The sequence below is a fragment of the Mesoplodon bidens genome (genome assembly GCF_964165515.1).
Source record: "Mesoplodon bidens genome assembly, chromosome: 5".
Taxonomy (NCBI): domain Eukaryota; kingdom Metazoa; phylum Chordata; class Mammalia; order Artiodactyla; family Ziphiidae; genus Mesoplodon; species Mesoplodon bidens.
In genome coordinates, this window is record NC_138161.1 from 68,666,495 (window position 1) to 68,686,008 (window position 19,514).

General features: G+C 44.7%; 1 protein-coding gene across 2 annotated transcripts in view; it reads left to right on the forward strand.

Moving 5' to 3' along the window:
- CASR (calcium sensing receptor) overlaps nucleotides 1–12,940 on the forward strand; it is a gene marked incomplete at its 3' end in the record, with an annotated part of 29,106 nt that extends 16,166 nt beyond the window's left edge. Inside the window, exons 4-6 of one of the 2 annotated variants that reach the window (XM_081234840.1) lie at nucleotides 5,359–5,589; nucleotides 9,968–10,121; nucleotides 11,424–12,940. In XM_081234840.1, coding sequence (XP_081090966.1) covers nucleotides 5,359–5,589; nucleotides 9,968–10,121; nucleotides 11,424–12,940 — 1,902 coding nt within the window. The remainder of the gene's footprint in view (nucleotides 1–5,358; nucleotides 5,590–9,967; nucleotides 10,122–11,423) is intronic. The other variant, XM_081234841.1, reaches the window with a different exon arrangement.
- Nucleotides 12,941–19,514: the final 6,574 nt, after the last annotated feature.

Consider the following 19,514-nt stretch of genomic DNA (forward strand, 5'->3'; position numbering starts at 1 on the left):
CAAAGTGAATCAGCTATATGTATACATACATCCCCTCTTTTTTTGATTTCCTTCCCATTTAGGTCACCACAGAGCACCAAGTAGAGTTCCCTGTGCTATACAGTAGGTTCTCATTAGTTACCTATTTTATACATAGTAGTGTATATATGTCAATCCCAATCTCCCAGTTCATCCCATCCCCCCTTCTCCCTTGGTATCCATATGTTTGTTCTCTACATCTGTGTCTCTATTTCTGCTTTGCAAATAAGATCATCTATACCATTTGTCTAGATTTCACATATAGTGTGTTAATATACGGTGTTTGTTTTTCTCTTTCTGACTTACTTCACTCTGTATGACAGTCTCTAGGTCCATCCACGTCTCTGCAAATGACCCAGTTTCATTCCTTTTTGTGGCTGAGTAATATTCCATTGTATATATGTACCACATCTTCTTTATCCATTCATCTGTCAATGGGCATTTAGGTTGCTTCCATATCCTGGCTATTGTAAATAGTGCTGCAATGAACATTGGGTTGCATGTGTGTTTTTGAATTATGTTTTTTTCTGGGTATATGCCCAATAGTGGGATTGTTGGGTCATATGGTAGTTCTATTTTTAGTTTTTTAAGGAACCTCCATACTGTTCTCCATAGTGGCTGTATTGATTTACATTCCCACCAACAGTGCAGGAGGGTTCCCTTTTCTCCACACCCTCTCCAGCATTTATTGTTTGTAGATTTTTTGATGATAGGCATTCTGACTGGTATGACCCAATTCTTAAATAACTACAAATCTACTTTCTGTATCTATATATTTGGACATTTCTGGACATTTCATATAAATGGAATCATAAAGTATGTGGTCTTTTGTGACTGGCTTCTGTCATTTAGCATGTTTTCAAGGCTCATCTGTGTTGTAGAATGTATCAGTACTTCATTTCCTTTTATGGCTGAATAGTGTCCCATTGTATGACACATTTTGTTTATCCATTCATCCAATTGATGGGCTTTTAAGTTGTTTCCACTTTTTGGACATTATGAGTGATGCTGCTATGAACATTCATGTACAGTTGTTGTGTGGACTTATGTTTTCATTTTTCTTGGGTATATATATAAGAGTGGAATTGCTGGGTTGAGTGGAAACTCTATGTTTAACTTTTTGAGAAAGTGCCAGACTATTTTCAAAAATGACTGCACCATTTTACATCTCCACCAGCAGTGTATGTAAGATTCCAATTTCTCTACATTCTTATCAACACTTGCTATTACCTGATCCTATGCCTTTTGATATGAAATCTAGCCTCTTTGCCTTGACTGTTCTTTGCCTCTCAACTTTATTTTCCCTTGTTCTCGAGCACTTACATAAATTTTGAGAAGTTGGTCTCTTCACTGCTTCCATAATATTGATACTTGTTTTCCCATGTTGTGCCCACTTTCTTTAATATCTTTCTTCCCCTTGTCCTTTGCCACTACAAATTCCTACCATACCTCAAGCCAGTGCTGACCATTTCAGCCCTTTTTAATGTCCATCTCCCCTGAGTTTCTCTGTACTTATAGTTGATACCCCATAAGTTAGGCATTAACTGTATTTTATCTTGCACTGTTGGCTCTATCATCCAATGTCTTATATCTTATCACCCTAATCCATAGGTAAACTCCATGAGAACTTTATTACTATTACATCCTGTACTACTGCAGCCCAGTTCAGAACACACAGTGGATAACCTATAAATATTTGTTTGTTGATTGATTCTAACAGTATACAAATCTAACCTTGTATTTACAATGAGTTTTTTAAGAGAAAAAAATTTTTTTTTTTTTTTTTTTTTTGCTGTACGCGGGCCTCTCACTGCTGTGGCCTCTCCCGTTGCGGAGCACAGGCTCCGGACACACAGGCTCCGCGGCCATGGCTCGCGGGCCCAGCCGCTGCGCGGCATGTGGGATCTTCCGGGATAGGGGCACGAACCCGTGTCCCCTGCATCGGCAGGCGGACTCTCAACCACTGCGCCACCAGGGAAGCCCCTAAGAGAAAAATTTTAAATGATTTTGATTGGTTCCCTTTTCTTTCAAGGTAGGTTATGGTAGAAATTGCTAGCCTGTGCCAATAGCAACGCAGAAGAATTATAGCCAGTGATGATCTTTGAGTCACTTTTCTGTCCAATCTAATGTGGAAGATGACCATTTAATTATGAAATGATCTTATTCCAGTTCCCCTTCCAATTCACCCACTGTTGTCTGGAGAGTTTCACTGCAGAGAAGCTGTAGACTGAGAAAAGGAGGGAGGGAGTTTGTTGCCTGGAGAATAAGAACCTAGGAATTGAAACCTAGATAGCAGGAAGAAAATTTATGCTAACTACTCTAGCTTTACTGCTACTTGTGCTTTTTAAAGTATTCTTCAAATAAGAATGATGCTTTTTAAAAATATATTTAATGAGGAACTATTACTAACAAATACCTGCCATCAACACTCTCAACAATTTATATTGGAGGCAGGAGGGTGAAGCAAAAAGCACATGTTTAAATCACAGCTGGAGAACTTTCTAGCTTTTGACTTTGGCAAGTTTCTTGATCTCTCCATGCCTCGGTTTCCTCATCTATAAAATGAAGATATTAATAGTTCCTAACCATAGATTTGTTATGAGGATTAGATGAAATAGTGTGTGCAAAGCATTAGTACAATGTCTGGCACATAGGAAGTGTAAATAAGAGGTAGTTCCCTACCTCTCCACTCTTCTCATCTTTTACACACATCAGGGCAAAGGCAGAGTTAGCATGACATGTGGAAAGGATATGGTGAGGATAAAACATTTGCACTAACAAGTAGTGGTAGTTACATGGGACTGAAGTATGGAAGGCTTGGGAAGCTACCTAGAGAAGGTTGAAGCATATTTCATCTGAACCATGGTAGGTCCCCAGTAGGAAGTAGGAGGGGCATGGTTATGGAATGGAGAAGGGAGGATTATTCATATCAGAAAAGTTCCAGAGTAGGTGGGAAGAATAAGGTTCTGAGTACTACAAGAGGGGTCAGCCTTATAGAGCAGAAGGAACGTGTGTTCCTCTAAGAGAAGGAGATGTATCAGGACAGGAATTTGTTAGGGTAGAGACAAAAGGATGTACCCCACTGCGTAGGAGGAGATCATCCCAAGAGCAAGGGGACAAAAGGAGGAGAGTTGGAGGTATAAGAAAGGAGTATGTCAGTGGCACCACCTCTCTGAGGAATGTTTTAAGGACTCAGTAAAAATGAAGGGAAAAAAGTAAGATTGATGACCACTGAGGAAGGCTTGGGAGAACATGGGTGACATGAATCCTTGGTAGGATTCATTCTCCATCTTTTTTTGAGGATGACTCAGCAGCTCTGGTTGCAGAACAGAGGAACAAGGCAGCAGGGAGTAAGGGGTCCCCTTCCCCCAACAGGTCTGGGATGAAAATCAGGGCAGCCAGCATCTGCCAGGGCAGCAGTGAGAGCACTAAAGGAGTAATCACACACACCAGTAATCACACAGGTGCCCAGGGTGCTGTGCCCATGCACACATGTGGCCGGCCACAGACTCTATCCCCAAACTCATCCTAGGGCTGTTTATGAACAAATTCAGGTGGCTCCTTTTCTTCATTTGATTTTCCTTACAATAAATGCTTACTTTAAAATAAAGTCAATACGGATATAAATTGTTTAAAAGCTGTGTCATCTCTGGAGTGGAGTGGAACATGAAAGGTGCCTCCCTTTGTCACACATGTGGATAATAGGTGCTGGGCCCAAAGTTTTCCCAGTGTCAGATCAGATGCTGTTTTATTAAGTACCTTAAAAGTTATGCTAGGGGGACTTCCCTGGTGGCGCAGTGGTTGAGAGTCCGCCTGCCAATGCAGGGGACAAGGGTTCGTGCCCCGGTCCGGGAAGATCCCACATGCCGCGGAGCGGCTGGGCCCGTGAGCCATGGCCACTGAGCCTGCGCGTCCGGAGCCTGTGCTCCGCAACGGGAGAGGCCACAACAGTGAGAGGCCCGCGTGCCGCAAAAAAAAAAAAAAAAAAAGAAAGAAAAGAAAGAAAGAAAAGTTATGCTAGAGAATTCCCTGGAGGTCCAGTGGTTAGGACTCTGCACTTCCACTGCAGGGGGCACAGGTTTGATCCGAGGTTGGGGAAGTAAGATCCCACGTAGCATGGCCAAAAAAACCAAAAAGCTATGCTAAAAGGGAGAAGGACCTCTAAATGTACTCCTGGGGTACGCCAAACCATAGAACAGAAAGAAGTTCATACTAGAACCTGGAGATTCCTGCAGCCTCTCTGGCCCAGCCCTCTCATCCTGCAGGTGAGGAAACGCACTCAGAGCCAGAGAGTGAGAAAGCCCATGAGTCGTGAGGTACAGTGGAAGTGAGCACCCCTACTCTCACAGTCTGGACTGTGTGTGTTTCACTCTCTCTTGGTGCCTCAATGACCCCCTGGCCCTGGGCAGGTCCCGCATGAAAGATAAGCTGCAAAGTGCCCACTTTTTCCTTCTTGACCAAAGTCAGGGGCACACAGGAGGCAGAGGCAGGAGCCTAATGATGCTGCAGTGGAGCAGAGCCACTACAAACGCAGGCTTGGCACCACTTGCTAGCTGTGTGACCCTGGACTAGATACTTCTATTTTCTGTGCCTCGGTTTCTCCATCAATAAAGTGGGGGTAATAGTACTATTTGTTGTGAAGATTACGTAACGAATATAAAGTATTTAGCATTATGCCTCAAAGGTAATAAAAGGACTAGTAGGGTTTAGTAATTATTATCATTACTTTTTTTGTACAAGGGCTTTGTGACCCTTAAAACCCTGTAAAAAGTAAAGGATTGGCCATGATTATTACAACAATGATGGCCAAGACTCCACTCACAGCCTGTTTCTTTCTTCCTTCCACCCTCTCTCTGTGATCTTTGGCAACAAGACACTTCTACAGAAGCAGTAGCATAGGGAAAGATGGTGCAGAGGGTAAGAGTACTTACTCTTTCCAAAGCCCACCTCAGAAGACACCAGGGATGGCTCTGGCTTACAAATCCTGCCCCCCTCCTGGACACCGCCAGGTGATGGTGCACCTGCAAAAGTCTTGATTTGGCCAGTGGCCATGGTGAGACATATTCCTTTTCCTTTCCTGACTTCAAGAAAGTGTTTCCTACCCCAGTTACAATTTGAGTATCAAATAAAGTTGAGTATCAAAGTTCATGGGTTACCAGGGCTTCCATTAACACATATAAGTACCTTAGTGTGAATTGCAAAAAGGCCTCTCTTCTTCAGGTCATGTGCCTTCCACTTTGTTTGAACAAGATAGTTTACTGTCCTGTGTAGCACTCAACCTACATAACCATACATGGCAGCCTGTGACTTACATTCAGAATATTCATCTCTGTTCTTTAGGTCCTGAAGCACCTACGGCACCTAAACTTTACCAACAATATGGGGGAGCAGGTAACTTTCGATGAATGTGGAGACCTGGCAGGGAACTATTCCATCATCAATTGGCACCTCTCCCCAGAGGATGGCTCCATAGTGTTTAAGGAAGTTGGATATTACAATGTCTATGCCAAGAAAGGAGAAAGGCTCTTCATCAATGAGGAGAAAATCCTGTGGAGTGGATTCTCAAGGGAGGTACGTGCTGTCCATCAGGATACCAGATGCCTCCACCACAGGCAGAAACTGTGCTGGGCTTTGGGAGGGCCTTGGACTTCACCACTGGACTTCCAGAATCATGAGTCCACTTCCCTCAACTCACTAACTGCATTGCCAGGGCTCCCTGTGAAATCCACGAGGGTTTAGTGTACAGAAGAGAATCTTCAGAACCTGAGCCCCATACTTATTATACTGAAACAATTTTATTATTTACAAATCTGACTCCTTGGCTAATAATAGTTTCCTTGGCTAAAACTTTCCCCAGCCAGAGCAAAACATCACTCAAGGCAGGGCATGAACAATTCATACAGAGGTAGTTCCCTGTCATCCAGATAGCTCAGGACTGACGTATAAGTCAAAAGGACAATTTATTCTCCTGCTATGGGAGACCTGTAACAAATAGGAGGATGCTTGTGACCATGATCAGGACCCCCTTGCATGAGTATCACTGCATCTAGAAGCTTGATTAATAACCAGAAGCACATTACCCAATGAATATGCACTTAAGGAAAAGACACATAATATGCTGAAATAATAACTATTCCATGATGGTTGCTTCCTAGAATACAGTAGGCTGCTGAGGACCCGGATCCTCTGTAGAAACATACCCTGGACCGGGCATCCTCTTTAACTCTCCCAAGAAGCCTGGATGAGACCCAATACATTTCTCTTTGCATTTGCCTTTCTATTATCACCTTTGAGTGTCTTGAACCACTTTTTATAACATGACCAAAAATTCAACTTCATCTTTTTACCAAATGCTTCTTAGGTTGATGGGTTTCTGATGAAATACTACAATTTCACTGTTTCCCAATATATAGGATAAGTCACCCACGAGAAGTTCTCCTATAGATAGCGAATATCATCCACAGTGTGCAAGTCTTTTTTAGCTTCTACCTCAGAGGGTGGATTCTCAATTATAAATATGTCATAACCTTTTCCAGACAGAACTTTTGGGGTTCCAGAGGTTATATCCCTCTGTCCACTAATTATACTCTTGTCTAAATTATCACAAGTTTCAACTGACTGAAGTCTAAATTAATCAGCTATATTATCAAGTCTTCCCTGCTGTTGACTCATCCAGGTTATATTTTACCTCCATTGATGCACATAATTGGTGTAGATTGAACCATTTTTATTTCGTTATTTTGAGGGTTTTGCCACTCACAGCCTAACAGAAGCCAAGAGGGAAAGCTACTAAACTCATTTTATGAGGCTGATATAATCTTAACACCAGAAACAGACAATAACAGTACAAGAAAAGACAATTATAGGCCAATTTATAAACATAGATGTGCTCACATCCTAAATAAAATATCAACAAACTTGGACCACCAATGTATAAAATATATACTATATCGTGATCCAGTAGAGTTTGCAGTGAATTTACAGGAACATAATGATACCCAAACATTCCAACGTTGTAATGTTTGTAGATGTAGTTTATCCTTTCCTTTCCTTTCCTTTCCTTTGAACCAGGGTCCTGAGATTCTTAGCAATCATCAGGTCTGCTACTGCCATTTCTATTCCTCTTTCATTAGAAAATAGTGCCAATCATCTTCTGTTCAAGTGTTTTGAAATTCTTTGTTAAGCCAGTTATTTCTTTTTTGCTGGAAGCAGTGGTAATTATTTTATTGCTTTCCATGTGTTTAACTTTGTAAGATGTCTCCAGTTCAAGCAGTCTTGGGGACGGGGACAGTCTTATTAAAGAGATACTTTGGAAATAGTATGAGCCCTACCACGTATCAAGCATTATTCAAGGCTTTGTAACTGGGGCTACAAAAATGAGGAAGACTTGCTCCCTACCTTCAAGATGCTTTTGCAAAGTATACTTCATTCTTATGATACATCTGTTATCTCTGATACACATAGACTGTTAGGTAGTAAATACCTAATAAGTTTCTAGAGTAAGTACTCAGTTACCTGGCATGATCAGAGAATGAGATAGAAGCAGGACTTCTGAAATGGTGAAGCAATGGTAAATTGGGCAAAACTGTCAAAAACAACCCTTTAAGAACCTAGAAATCAACCAATAGCATACATCAAAAGGTGAAGAGTTTTTTTTAAGAAAAACTAATGAAACTCAGGTAAGAATAGTGGCAGTCTGGGCATTTTAGCCTGGGGCTGCTCTCCAATTGTTTCTAATGTGGACAATCATATCATCCTCAGTTTTATTAAAAATAACAGGTTTATTTAGCCTTTTCCAATATGTTTTCCCTTATTTTTCTTGTTTTATTCCACCAGCTAGGAACTCCAGTGCAATATATAATAATAGTGGTGATACTGAGCACCCTCGTTTTAAAGTAAATGCTTTTAATATTGTGTATTAGAATAGAACAATTTTTAGGAATTTTGGGGGTTTTTTCAAGGTAAAGGTATTTCTTCCTACTCTCTTTCATTGTTTTTATCACTAGTTTGTGTTAAATTTCATCAAATACTTTTCATCCATTGATGATCATATTTTTCTGTGTTAATTTATTATTGCAGTGAATGACACAGATTTTCTAATATTAAACTTGTTTGCATTCCTGGCATAAACTCAGCATGATCATAGTGTATTTTCTTTTTCATATCCTTTGAGTTTTAGTATTTTTCATCTATTTTCAAGTAGTAGAAAGTAGTTGTACTCTTTCCAGATCCTTTCAGATTCCTTACACTTTGCATGTATCTCCAGGACTTCTGTACACTTTTACTTCCAATAACCAGAACTTGATGCTCTTTTGCAGAAGACTGCCTGCAGGCTAATGGAACCCATTTTGCTCACAGGCTCAGAGAGGCAAAGGAGAACCTCAGAAGAGCCTAGGAATTTACATTTCCCTTAACCTATGAGTGGTGTGGAAGTGTGAAAGCCCTAGCCCTTTTCTTCAGATCAGGACAGCTCTGGGATATAACCTACAGTCCAGAGCTCCCCTGAGGGATCAGGCAGAAGTCTGAGGGACTTTGCTCGGGATCACACCCTTGCTTGTTCTCCTCCCTTCTATGTCCTACTTCCTCTAGTCTCTTCCTGGTTCCCTTGGGAGAACTTTCTTTATAAATCACTTGGACACAAATCCTCAACTCAGCTCTGCTTCTGAAGACATAAGTGAGATGGGCCTGTAATTTTTTTTTATTTCTCATGCTGTCCTTGTCTTGTTTTGGAATCAGGGTTATTATACTGGCCTTACACGACTGAGTTGGAGGGTACTCCTTTAAAAAAAATAATTTAGGGCTTCCCTGGTGGCGCAGTGGTTGAGAGTCTGCCTGCCGATGCAGGGGACACGGGTTCGTGCCCCGGTCCGGGAGGATCCCACATGCTGCGGAGCGGCTGGGCCCGTGAGCCCTGGCCTCTGAGCCTGCGCGTCCGGAGCCCGTGCTCCGCAACGGGAGAGGCCACAGCAGTGAGAGGCCCGCGTACCGCAAAAAAAAAAAATTTATTTTCCTGATCTCTGATAGAGTTTGTACAAAATTAGGTTGCTCTATTCCTTGAGAGTTTACTACTTGCCTGTGGTGAACATAGGATGATGGTCATCTCAGGTATGACTATGTGGTGCGGAGGAAGTAAGTGGAAAGGGGAGTGTATAGTTAGATGTAGGTTATTGTCCCAGTCCTAGTTTTTGTCTTGGATGGTAGTCATTAAAAATGACTAACCAAAGTGGTTCAAACATGGACAAGTAATGATGGAAAGAAACAAGGATTATGATTAATCAAATTCTGTGCACCTGAAGTCCACTACGGAAATAAATAAATTAAATTAAATCCATGTTATCTGAAGTTAATGTAGCTACTGAAGCTTTCTTTTGGTTAGTAATTACCTGATATATTTTTCTGATCCATTTACTTCTGACTCCTCCATGCCTGTCCTGCCTGCCTCACTGAGCTGTTGCAAGGATCTCAGAAATCACCCTATAAAGCCTAAAAGAAAATTGCAGGAATTGCAATTCACTACAAAGTTCAAAGTTTCATTTTCAAATAAATTTCCCTTCGTCTCAGCATCTCCCCTTGTGACTCTCCCTCTGTGTGTAGGTCCATGTCCCTGTGTCTTTTAGTTTGTTTCAAACTTTTACTTCTATGGAAAGTAAACAGATGTCTCATTATGGGACTTGGAGACAATGGAAGGAAAGACTGTTTAAGGAGGATTTTGTCACTGTTGTAGACTCCCAACAATTAATCTTTCTAGAATCCCACTGAGGTGTGTGTGCGTGTGTGTGACGCCAGCACTTGCCCATAGGCATCCCTCCCTTTCATAGATAACAGGAACAAAGACCTCTGGACCTTCCTATGCCTGGATTGGGCCTGAGTCTGCCGCAGTGGTCCTAGTGCCCATCCCCTCCGTCTTACACGTGTCAGTGGAGCTGGAAGACTGATCCTGCGGCTGCAGCCCCTCACTGTTGTGATCTCTGTCCTCCAGGTGCCTTTCTCCAACTGCAGCCGAGACTGCCTGGCAGGGACCAGGAAAGGAATCATTGAGGGGGAACCCACCTGCTGCTTTGAGTGCGTGGAGTGTCCCGACGGGGAGTATAGTGATGAGACAGGTAAAGGAGCAGCCCCTCGTGGACACCATGCAGAGCTCAGTTCACTTTGGGGCCCTGGGATCAGCGAAGTCCCTGGAAGGGCTGGGCTGCAATGGTGCTTAGCATGGTTTCTCATTTAACAAGGTCTGAGCATCACGCTGGGCTGGGCACTGAGGGGGTAAGAAGAGGAATGTTAGTCTCTGTAATACCATAAAAGCTTACAAACACACCTGTTACACATCTTTCTCTTACTTCGATACTGCTCTCCAATATTGTTTTCTTTTTCTTATAGCTCAATGATCCTGAATAGACAAAGTTCTGTCTGTTCCAGTCTCCAGAGTTAATAGGCCATGATGGATTGCCTGCTGAGTGACTGGCACTGTACTTACTGTCTTACTTATGTTTTTCCTGTGCCTCAGTTTCTTCATCTATAAAGTAGGAATAATAATAAACCTATCTTATAGAGTTTGGGGGATTAATTGAGTTAATATTGGTAAAGCACATGGTAAATTATAGATAAATATTTGTTAAATAAAAACCTTGATTAGCATATTGGAAGCACTCTATAAATATTAACTATTATTATTTTATCATTGTTTTTAACTCATTTCATCCTCACCACAATAATGGGGTTATTATTGCCTACATTTCACAGATGATGAAACTGAGGCTCAGAATGTTTAATTAGCCTGATGAAAGTCACACAGCTAATAAATGGCAGGGCCAGGATTCCCATCCAGATCTCTGACTGCAAAACCTATGCTCCTTTCACTCCCCAAAACTGCACACTGCGTGAGACATAGCAGAGACTTAATAAACATTTGTTGGTCAAATGAGTCTGTAGACTCCCTCACTAGAAAGCCGTGGATGAGGAAGGCACAGGTCACATGCGTGGAATACTTTGCCTTGATCTAAGAAGTCTGCTCTGGCATGTCTACAAAGCCCATCCTTATGTCCAAAATGAGTCAGGCTGAGCGTGAAGCACTGTGAAATTTGGTGGACGGTGCCAGACCCTTAGCATGCAGGGCAGCCACCTACCCAGCAAGACTAATCATTCTCTGTTACAAACCATCAGCAAGGAGTGTTAAAGGAAACAAGTAGCCCCCTTCGGTACAAAGGAAAAAAATAATAGAACCATCAAAGACACATGAAATTAAGTATATTATTAAGCATAAGTCAGGGTTCAATACATTATTTGATGATGTAAAAATCACAATTATTTCATCAATAAAGAAAATTTAAAGTGCCCTCACCACCACATTCACACTCACAAATTTCAGTCTTTGTCACACAGTACTAACCCTTTACTGGGACATTTTACAGACGCGAGTGCCTGTGACAAGTGCCCTGATGACTTCTGGTCCAATGAGAACCACACTTCCTGTATTGCCAAGGAGATTGAGTTTCTGTCCTGGACTGAGCCCTTTGGGATCGCACTCACCCTCTTTGCTGTGCTGGGCATTTTCCTCACTGCTTTCGTGCTGGGCGTCTTCATCAAGTTCCGCAACACGCCCATTGTCAAGGCCACCAACCGAGAGCTCTCCTACCTCCTCCTCTTCTCCCTGCTCTGCTGTTTCTCCAGCTCCCTGTTCTTCATTGGGGAGCCCCAGGACTGGACCTGTCGCCTGCGCCAGCCGGCCTTTGGTATCAGCTTCGTGCTCTGCATCTCATGCATCCTGGTGAAAACTAACCGCGTCCTCCTGGTGTTTGAGGCCAAGATTCCCACCAGCTTCCACCGCAAGTGGTGGGGTCTCAACCTGCAGTTCCTGCTGGTCTTCCTCTGCACCTTCATGCAGATCGTCATCTGTGCCATCTGGCTCAACACCGCGCCCCCCTCGAGCTACCGCAACCACGAGCTGGAGGATGAGATCATCTTCATCACCTGCCACGAGGGCTCGCTCATGGCACTGGGCTTCCTGATCGGCTACACCTGCCTGCTGGCTGCCATCTGCTTCTTCTTCGCCTTCAAGTCCCGGAAGCTGCCGGAGAACTTCAACGAAGCCAAGTTCATCACCTTCAGCATGCTCATCTTCTTCATCGTCTGGATCTCGTTCATTCCCGCCTACGCCAGCACCTACGGCAAGTTTGTCTCTGCCGTGGAGGTGATCGCTATCCTGGCAGCCAGCTTTGGCTTGCTGGCCTGCATCTTCTTCAACAAGGTCTACATCATCCTCTTCAAGCCATCCCGTAACACCATCGAGGAGGTGCGCTGCAGCACCGCGGCTCACGCCTTCAAGGTGGCGGCCCGCGCCACGCTGCGACGCAGCAATGTCTCCCGCCAGCGGTCCAGCAGCCTTGGGGGCTCCACGGGATCCACCCCCTCCTCCTCCATCAGCAGCAAGAGCAACAGCGAGGACCCCTTCCCGCAGCCCGAGAGGCAGAAGCAGCAGCAGCAGCCACTACCCCTGACCCAGTGCGCACAGCAGCCACAGCTGCGGCCGCCGTCGACCCTGCAGCCGCAGCAGCAATCGCAGCAGCAACCCAGATGCAAGCAGAAGGTCATTTTCGGCAGTGGCACAGTCACCTTCTCGCTGAGCTTTGATGAGCCTCAGAAGAGCGCCACGGCTCACAGGAATTCCACGCACCAGAACTCCCTGGAGGCCCAGAAAAACAACGACGCCCTGACCAGACACCAGGCGTTACTCCCGCTGCAGTGCGGGGAGACAGACTCGGAACTGACCGCCCAGGAGACAGGCCAGCAGGGGCCTGTGGGTGGGGACCACCAGCCAGAGATGGAGGACCCGGAAGAGATGTCCCCAGCACTTGTAGTGTCTAATTCACGGAGCTTTGTCATCAGCGGTGGAGGCAGCACTGTCACAGAAAACATGCTGCGTTCCTAAAACGGAAGGAGAAGGCCAGTCCAGGGGGAATTCCAGAGAGGTTTCCTGGGATGACGGTCTCCGACAGGGATGAGGAATCGCCCCAGACTCCTTTCCTCCAGGAAGGAGGAATAAGACACCCCAAGTGCGTGGAACTTAGTTGCACTGCCACAAACGACAGTGAATTGACTAATGTTCCCTTTAAAATTAAAAAGAGGAGAGCTGTGTGCTTCTGTGGTTGGATTTGTCAGAGCGCTGAGATCCCTGTAGTCAGGTTCGCTGTTCATGTCCCTGCCTCTGTTCTCCTCCTCTGTTCTATCCCGCTCAACAGCCCAGAGATGAAACCAAGGCTTTAAACTACCCACCTACTCCCCCTGTTTTTTGGGTTCTGGTTTTTGGTTTTTGGTTTTAATATTGAAATGTCTGCCCTGAACTTTGCAGACAGCCTGGTCCAGAGGCAAAAGTGTGCAGAGTGACAGAACATCACATTTGACCACCACTAGAGTTGAGTCTGAAAGAATGTCACCAGCACTGCCCAACACCTTGACAACGGAAAGAACCTGAAATGTCCAAAACTGTAAGGTGAATGTGTCCCCTCCTATTTATGAAAACCATAAAATATTTAGACTCTTACTTGCTGCTGCTATCATGTGACATCGAGAAGGTTAGCATCCCTCCTGTACCAGGACATCTGGTTTTGTCCAGAATGTGTTAGTGATGTCATGCTTAGATTCCATGATCACAAGAATCACCTCAGATTGTTGGGAAGGGACTGCATGAATCCAATGAGCTGTATCTGTAATTAATATTGCCATATGTAGCTTTATCCTTAAGAAAACACTTCTGTTGTAATAGTCCGTGGACAATATAAACTGGGAAAAAATGCCCCAGTCTGGTTTATATAAGGCAGTATTATTGAGCTCCATTTTCTTTGCCCATCCCACCACCCGCACCCCCATGAGCTAAGCCCTATGTGAGTCCTTTCAGGGCCCCAGGGATCCAGAAACTCCCCGCTTCCCTGCCCCAAAGGCTTCCTGAAGCCAAATCCATGCCTTCCCCTGTGAAGAATAAGCTCCCAGTCACTGGCCTCCTACCAGTTGCTGGGGTAAGAAAATGTGATTCTGAGAGAGCTCTCATGGGGTATTACCCTGGCACTCTACCCCCCAAATGCTGTAGCTACGTTCCCTCCAGCAGTGGGAGTCTGCCCATGGGTAGTTACAGGATTGAATGTTGGACGGCACGCTGCTGAACAGTCAGGCTCTAGAGCTAGAGAGACCTGGGTTCAAGCACTGGGTTGGTCACTGACACGTTGCGTGACCATAGGCAGGGAACCTTGACCTCACTCAGCCCCAGCTTCTTTGTGTCTAAAATGGGGGTAATAATCATTCTTTTCCCTCAGAGCTCTTATGTGGATTAAATGAGATAAATGTATGTAAAGTACTTTAGCATGGTGCCTAGCCCATAGTAAGCAGTCAATAAATATTAGTTAATATTATTCCTGATATTGTAATTTTTTCACGTGTTTAAAATACAAAACAACACATTTATTTACCATTCAGATTTTAACAACAAGCTCACTGAGCACAGTAACTTTCTCCATAATAAGCCCAAGAACTCTAGGGCCCAGTTCAAGGGGTCCTGAGCAACACTGCTCATGGTGAAGCCAGAAGGTCACTCCCCCAAGCGCCCCATGCCACCTCCACCTCTGTGGTGCCAGAACCCAGATCTCTAGCACCAAGGGGAGACCATTCCATTCTGGCATTAGTTTCCCAGATCACTCTAAATGCTGCCCTTAAGCCAAGGTCAGGTACAGCCATCAAATCTGTGTGAGGCCACAAAGTGTACAGGTCCTGATGACTTCTTCCTCTGACCATTTTTCTCCAAAGGGCCACCTTTCCACGATTTTTAAAGTGACTTGTGGAAAGGATGGTCGTCAATCTGGATGAAAAGGTTTCAGAGGGCGCCATGTGGGAGCACCGCTGTGAGACACGGAGAAGGTGTCACACAGGAAGACCTGGTGAGGCACCTGCTCCCTGAAGCCAGGCCCAGCCTGCCGCCCCAACCCTGGTCATGCCTCTGAGCAAGGCCCAGAGCTGAGTGAAGATTTATATTTAACATTTTACTTGGACTTTTTAAGAAATGGCTGAAAATTTGATGGCTGTGTTTTTGTTTTATTGGTCAAAACAACTATGTGGAAACAGCTACTTTGCTATGCAGAGTGCCACACACTCAAGCTCACACTTCCCAGGTCTGACAAACAGCTCACCCTCGTGGCTGAGCTGCAGGAAGAGGCTTGTCAGGGAAAACACACACTTCACCTCACTTCACCAAGTGCTTGCAGATAAAGTCATCGCTCCCCATGTCCTTGTCAGAAAGGGAGACGGCATCACTGTCCTCAGTCATACGTAGGAGGCACAACTCTCAGCACACAACCAGGGGTGTCAAATATGAACCTTCATTATTTTTCTGTAACAACCTAGTTTCTTTCTCAAATCTCCATTCAGCCTAATGACAGAAACTTCATCTTAGTCAAACTGGGTTTTTTTCTCAGTAACTTCAGAGTTTTCTGAGCCAATTTAGATGTCTGGGGATCTGTTCAGAGGTTTCTTCCTTCCCGCTTACAAGAAGGTTTTTGTAACGTAAGGAGGTGGTGTTCCCCAAACATCTGCAGCTCCTGTTGACATCTCTGAGAACATTCTTGTCTGACCCTCAGTAATTGTTATGCCTCCACACTGGCATCCTCTGAGGCATCGCATCCCCATGTATCCCTAGTTATGGGATCCACAGTGATTTTCACTGCTGCATCACTTTGTCCCAGCTACGAGGCCCCTCTCGGGCCTGCCAGATCTCTCATGAGACAGCCCTGGGGCCTGGGAATGACCAGGCAGCTCTCAAGCCCCTCCCTCCTGGCCCCTCCACTGCCATGTCTGCTTGACGGGGGCCTCCCCATGACGGTATGGAGAAGTCACAGAGGCTAACAAGCTTCCAAAGCGCCAGAGGAGGAACAGGGCGCTTACTGCCAAACCTATACAAGCCTTTATGGAAGGATGAATAATGGCCCCCCAAAGATGCCCACGCCCTAATCCCTAGAACCTATCTATGGTTGTGTTAAGTTACATGGCAAGGTGAATTAAGGTTGCAGATTGAATTAACGTTGCTAATCAGCTGACCTTGAGATAGGGAGATTATTTTGAATTATCCAGGGCGGGCCCAATGTAACTACATCTCCGTAAAAGAGGGAAGCAGAAGCAGCGGCGTCCGAGTGATACCATGTAAGAAAGACTCCACTGACTATTGCTGCCTTTGAATATGGAAGGGAGCCATAAGCCAAGGAATGCAGGTGGCTTCTAGAAGCTGGAAAAGGCCAGAAAACCGGCTCTCCCCCACAGCTTCCAGAAGGAACCAGCCCTGCCAACACCTTGATTTTAGCCCAGTGAGACCTTTTTTGGACTTCTGATCTCCAGAACTGTAATAAACCTAGATACATAAATAAATAAAACCTAAGGAATAGATGTTGTTTTGAGCCACTAAGTTTGTGGTAATTTTTTACAGGAGCAACAGGAAACTAATATATACAGCGTTTTTATTGTCATCTCCTTTCCTGAGCTTCAGCAGCTCAGGGCAACAGGCCACCGCCTTTCTCAGAGAGCGACACCTGCTCCTGCTGTAGTGCTCTCCCCTCCAGCTAGCTCCCTCTCTCTCCTCCACAGTTCCCTTCCTCCTATCTGGTTGGGGAAGTATAAACCTTGTGTTCCGAGTCTTTCTGGGCTTTGGTTTTAGACAACTAATGGCCGTGTTCTCCCAATCTATTTTCTGTTAGTAGCAGAAACCTGAAAAATAATAGCTTCAAAAAAGCAGTTTGTTTTTCTCTTGTATAAAAGAAGTCAGAAGTTTTTGGAGGGACTTCCCTGGTGGTCCAGTGGTTAGGAATCCGCCTTCCGATGCAGGGGATGAGGGTTCGATCCCTCTTCAGGGAACTAAGAGCCCACATGCCGCGGGGCAACTAAGCCCGCACGCCACATCTACCAAGCTCGTGCGCCTCAACTAGAGAGCCTGCCTGCCACAAACTACAGAGCCCACACGCTCTGGGACCTGTGCACAACAACTAGAGAGAGGAAAAAGACCCACATGCCACAACCAGAGAGAAGTCCACACTGCAACAAAAGATCCCACCCACATGCCACAAAGAAGACCCCGCGTGCCGCAACGAAGATTCAATGCAGCCAAATAAATAAATTAAATAAATATTTTTAAAAGGTTTTGGAAAGATTCTTTAGAGTCCGTTGGCAATGGGAGACAATCTTTCTTTTGAAAATAAAAATGAATTATGTAGTTATGAAGGATTTTCACTCAAATGAATTTCTTAGCAGATTCTAAGAATTTACATTGGAACTTAGGGGTAATGATCGGCATATAACATTTTACCCTGAAAGCCCCTATGATCATCAAAACTTGTTGTATTGCGTTAGTTTCAATTTTGGGGGAAATTAGGCCTGTCCTACCTCTGTCTCCAAAAGTTGCATTTTAGGACAATATTATTTCTCCTCTTGTCCTGGCTAAAGCCATATAAGCTGTGGGCTGGCTCTGCATGGAGCCAGAACTTCTCTCTTCTCATCTCCTGCATTTGAACTCATTAGTGCTGGAAGAGCAAGGGAACATCAGTAAGGGGCACTGGTTAATCACTGGAGGAGGTGGCCTGCATTGCTCTGAGCCTGGCTAGTCATTTCAGGAGTCTGCTGGAGACAAAGGCATCTCCCAAAGTTGGGTGGAATTGGAGTAAGTGGAAAGAAGTTGTTATAGTGAGATCACTCGTCTCCAGGAGACCCTGTATTTCCTGTCACTAATCATGGAAAAATACTAGGGATTGGTCAAGAACTTTTTTATACACATATATCTTTATTGGAGTATAATTGCTTCACAGTACTGTGTTAGTTTCTGCTGTACAGCAAAGTGAATCAGCTGTATGTGTACATATAGCCCCACATCCCCTCCCTCTTGAGCCTCCCTCCCACCCTCCCTATCCCACCCTTCTAGGTCATCACAAAGCATCGAGCTGATCTCCCTGTGCCGTGCAGCAGCTTCCACTAGCTATATCCACTTTACATTTGGTGGTGTGGGCATGTCAGTGCTGCTCTCACTTCGTCCCAGCTTCCCCTTCCCCCCACACCCATGTCCTCAAGTCCGTTCTCTACATCTGTGTCTTTATCCCTGCCCTGCAGCTAGGTTCATCAGTACCGCTTTTTTAGATTCTATATATATGCATTAGCATAAGGTCTTTGTTTTTCTCTGACTTTTACTTCACTCTGTATGACAGACTCTAGGTCCATCCACTTCATTACACATAACTCAGTTTTGTTTCTTTTTATGGCTGAGTAATATTCCATTGTATATATGTGTCACATCTTCTTTATCCATTCATCTGTCGATGGACATTTAGGTGTCCCTGGACGAGAACTTTGAATGAATTTTGCTGTTATGCAAGAAGTGAGGTAGCAGCTTCCCTGGTGGTGCAGTGGTTAAGAATCTGCCTGCCAATGAAGGGGACATGGGTTCGAGCCCTGGGCCGGGAAGATCCCACATGCCACGGAGCAACTAAGCCCGTGAGTCACAACTACTGAAGCCTGCGTGCCACAACTACTGAAGCCCATGCACCTAGAGCCCATGCTCCACAATAAGAGAAGCCACCGCGATGAGAAGCCTGCGCACCGCAACTAAGTGTAGGCCCCGCTCACCGCCACTAGAGAGAGCCCGCACACAGCAATGGACTCAACACAGCCAAAATAAATTAAAGAAAGAAAGGAAGGAAGGAAGGAAGAAAGAAAGGAAGAAAGAAAGAGAGGTAGGGATCAGAGATATACATTCAGGGTAAGACCAGCCATGGAAATAAAGGTGCATTCTGAGGATATGGAGAATTTTAGCCTTGATGGGAACTGCTCAGCCGGTGGTATGAGAAGTGAACTACTCAAAGAAGGCCAAGCAGGGGCAGGAAACTGGGAAGAACCATCATGAAAGTGCATCTAGGAACTGGAGGGACAACTGTGACCCAAGCATCAAGTGGGGCTAAGAGCACCTTCTTTTCTGTTGGAATGACCACCACATCCCTCCCTCCCCCAAGTCCCGCACTGGAGTGGAGGGAGTTTGGAGTGGAGGTAGGGGTACCTGTTTATATAGTAAGAGCTGGATTGGAGGAAGGGAGTAGAAATAGAAATATATCACAAGCTGCCTCCCTCTCAAATTTGGATACTGGCTGTCTGAGTAACTAGCTAGGGTAGGAGGCTAGAGCTAATATAGGCAATTAACTCTAGGACTGAGTTCCCAGGGCATGGAGGGCAAATGCCTGACAGTATAGTGAAAATAGGTAAGAGATCAAAGCCAGAGAATAATTCTCAGGGTTGGTACAGGATTTGATTCCTGACAAAAGCATCAGGAAATGTTTTTTGAAGAATGTGGCTGTTCTCCTTCACATCAGCCCAAAGATGTGGTTATTGCTCAAAACTTCCTGATTTTCTTTAAATGTTTTGTTTCTATCTCTGAAAATATTCAAATTATAAGCAGAGATTTCATGGAAAAAGTTATTCCATGCAAGTGGAAATCG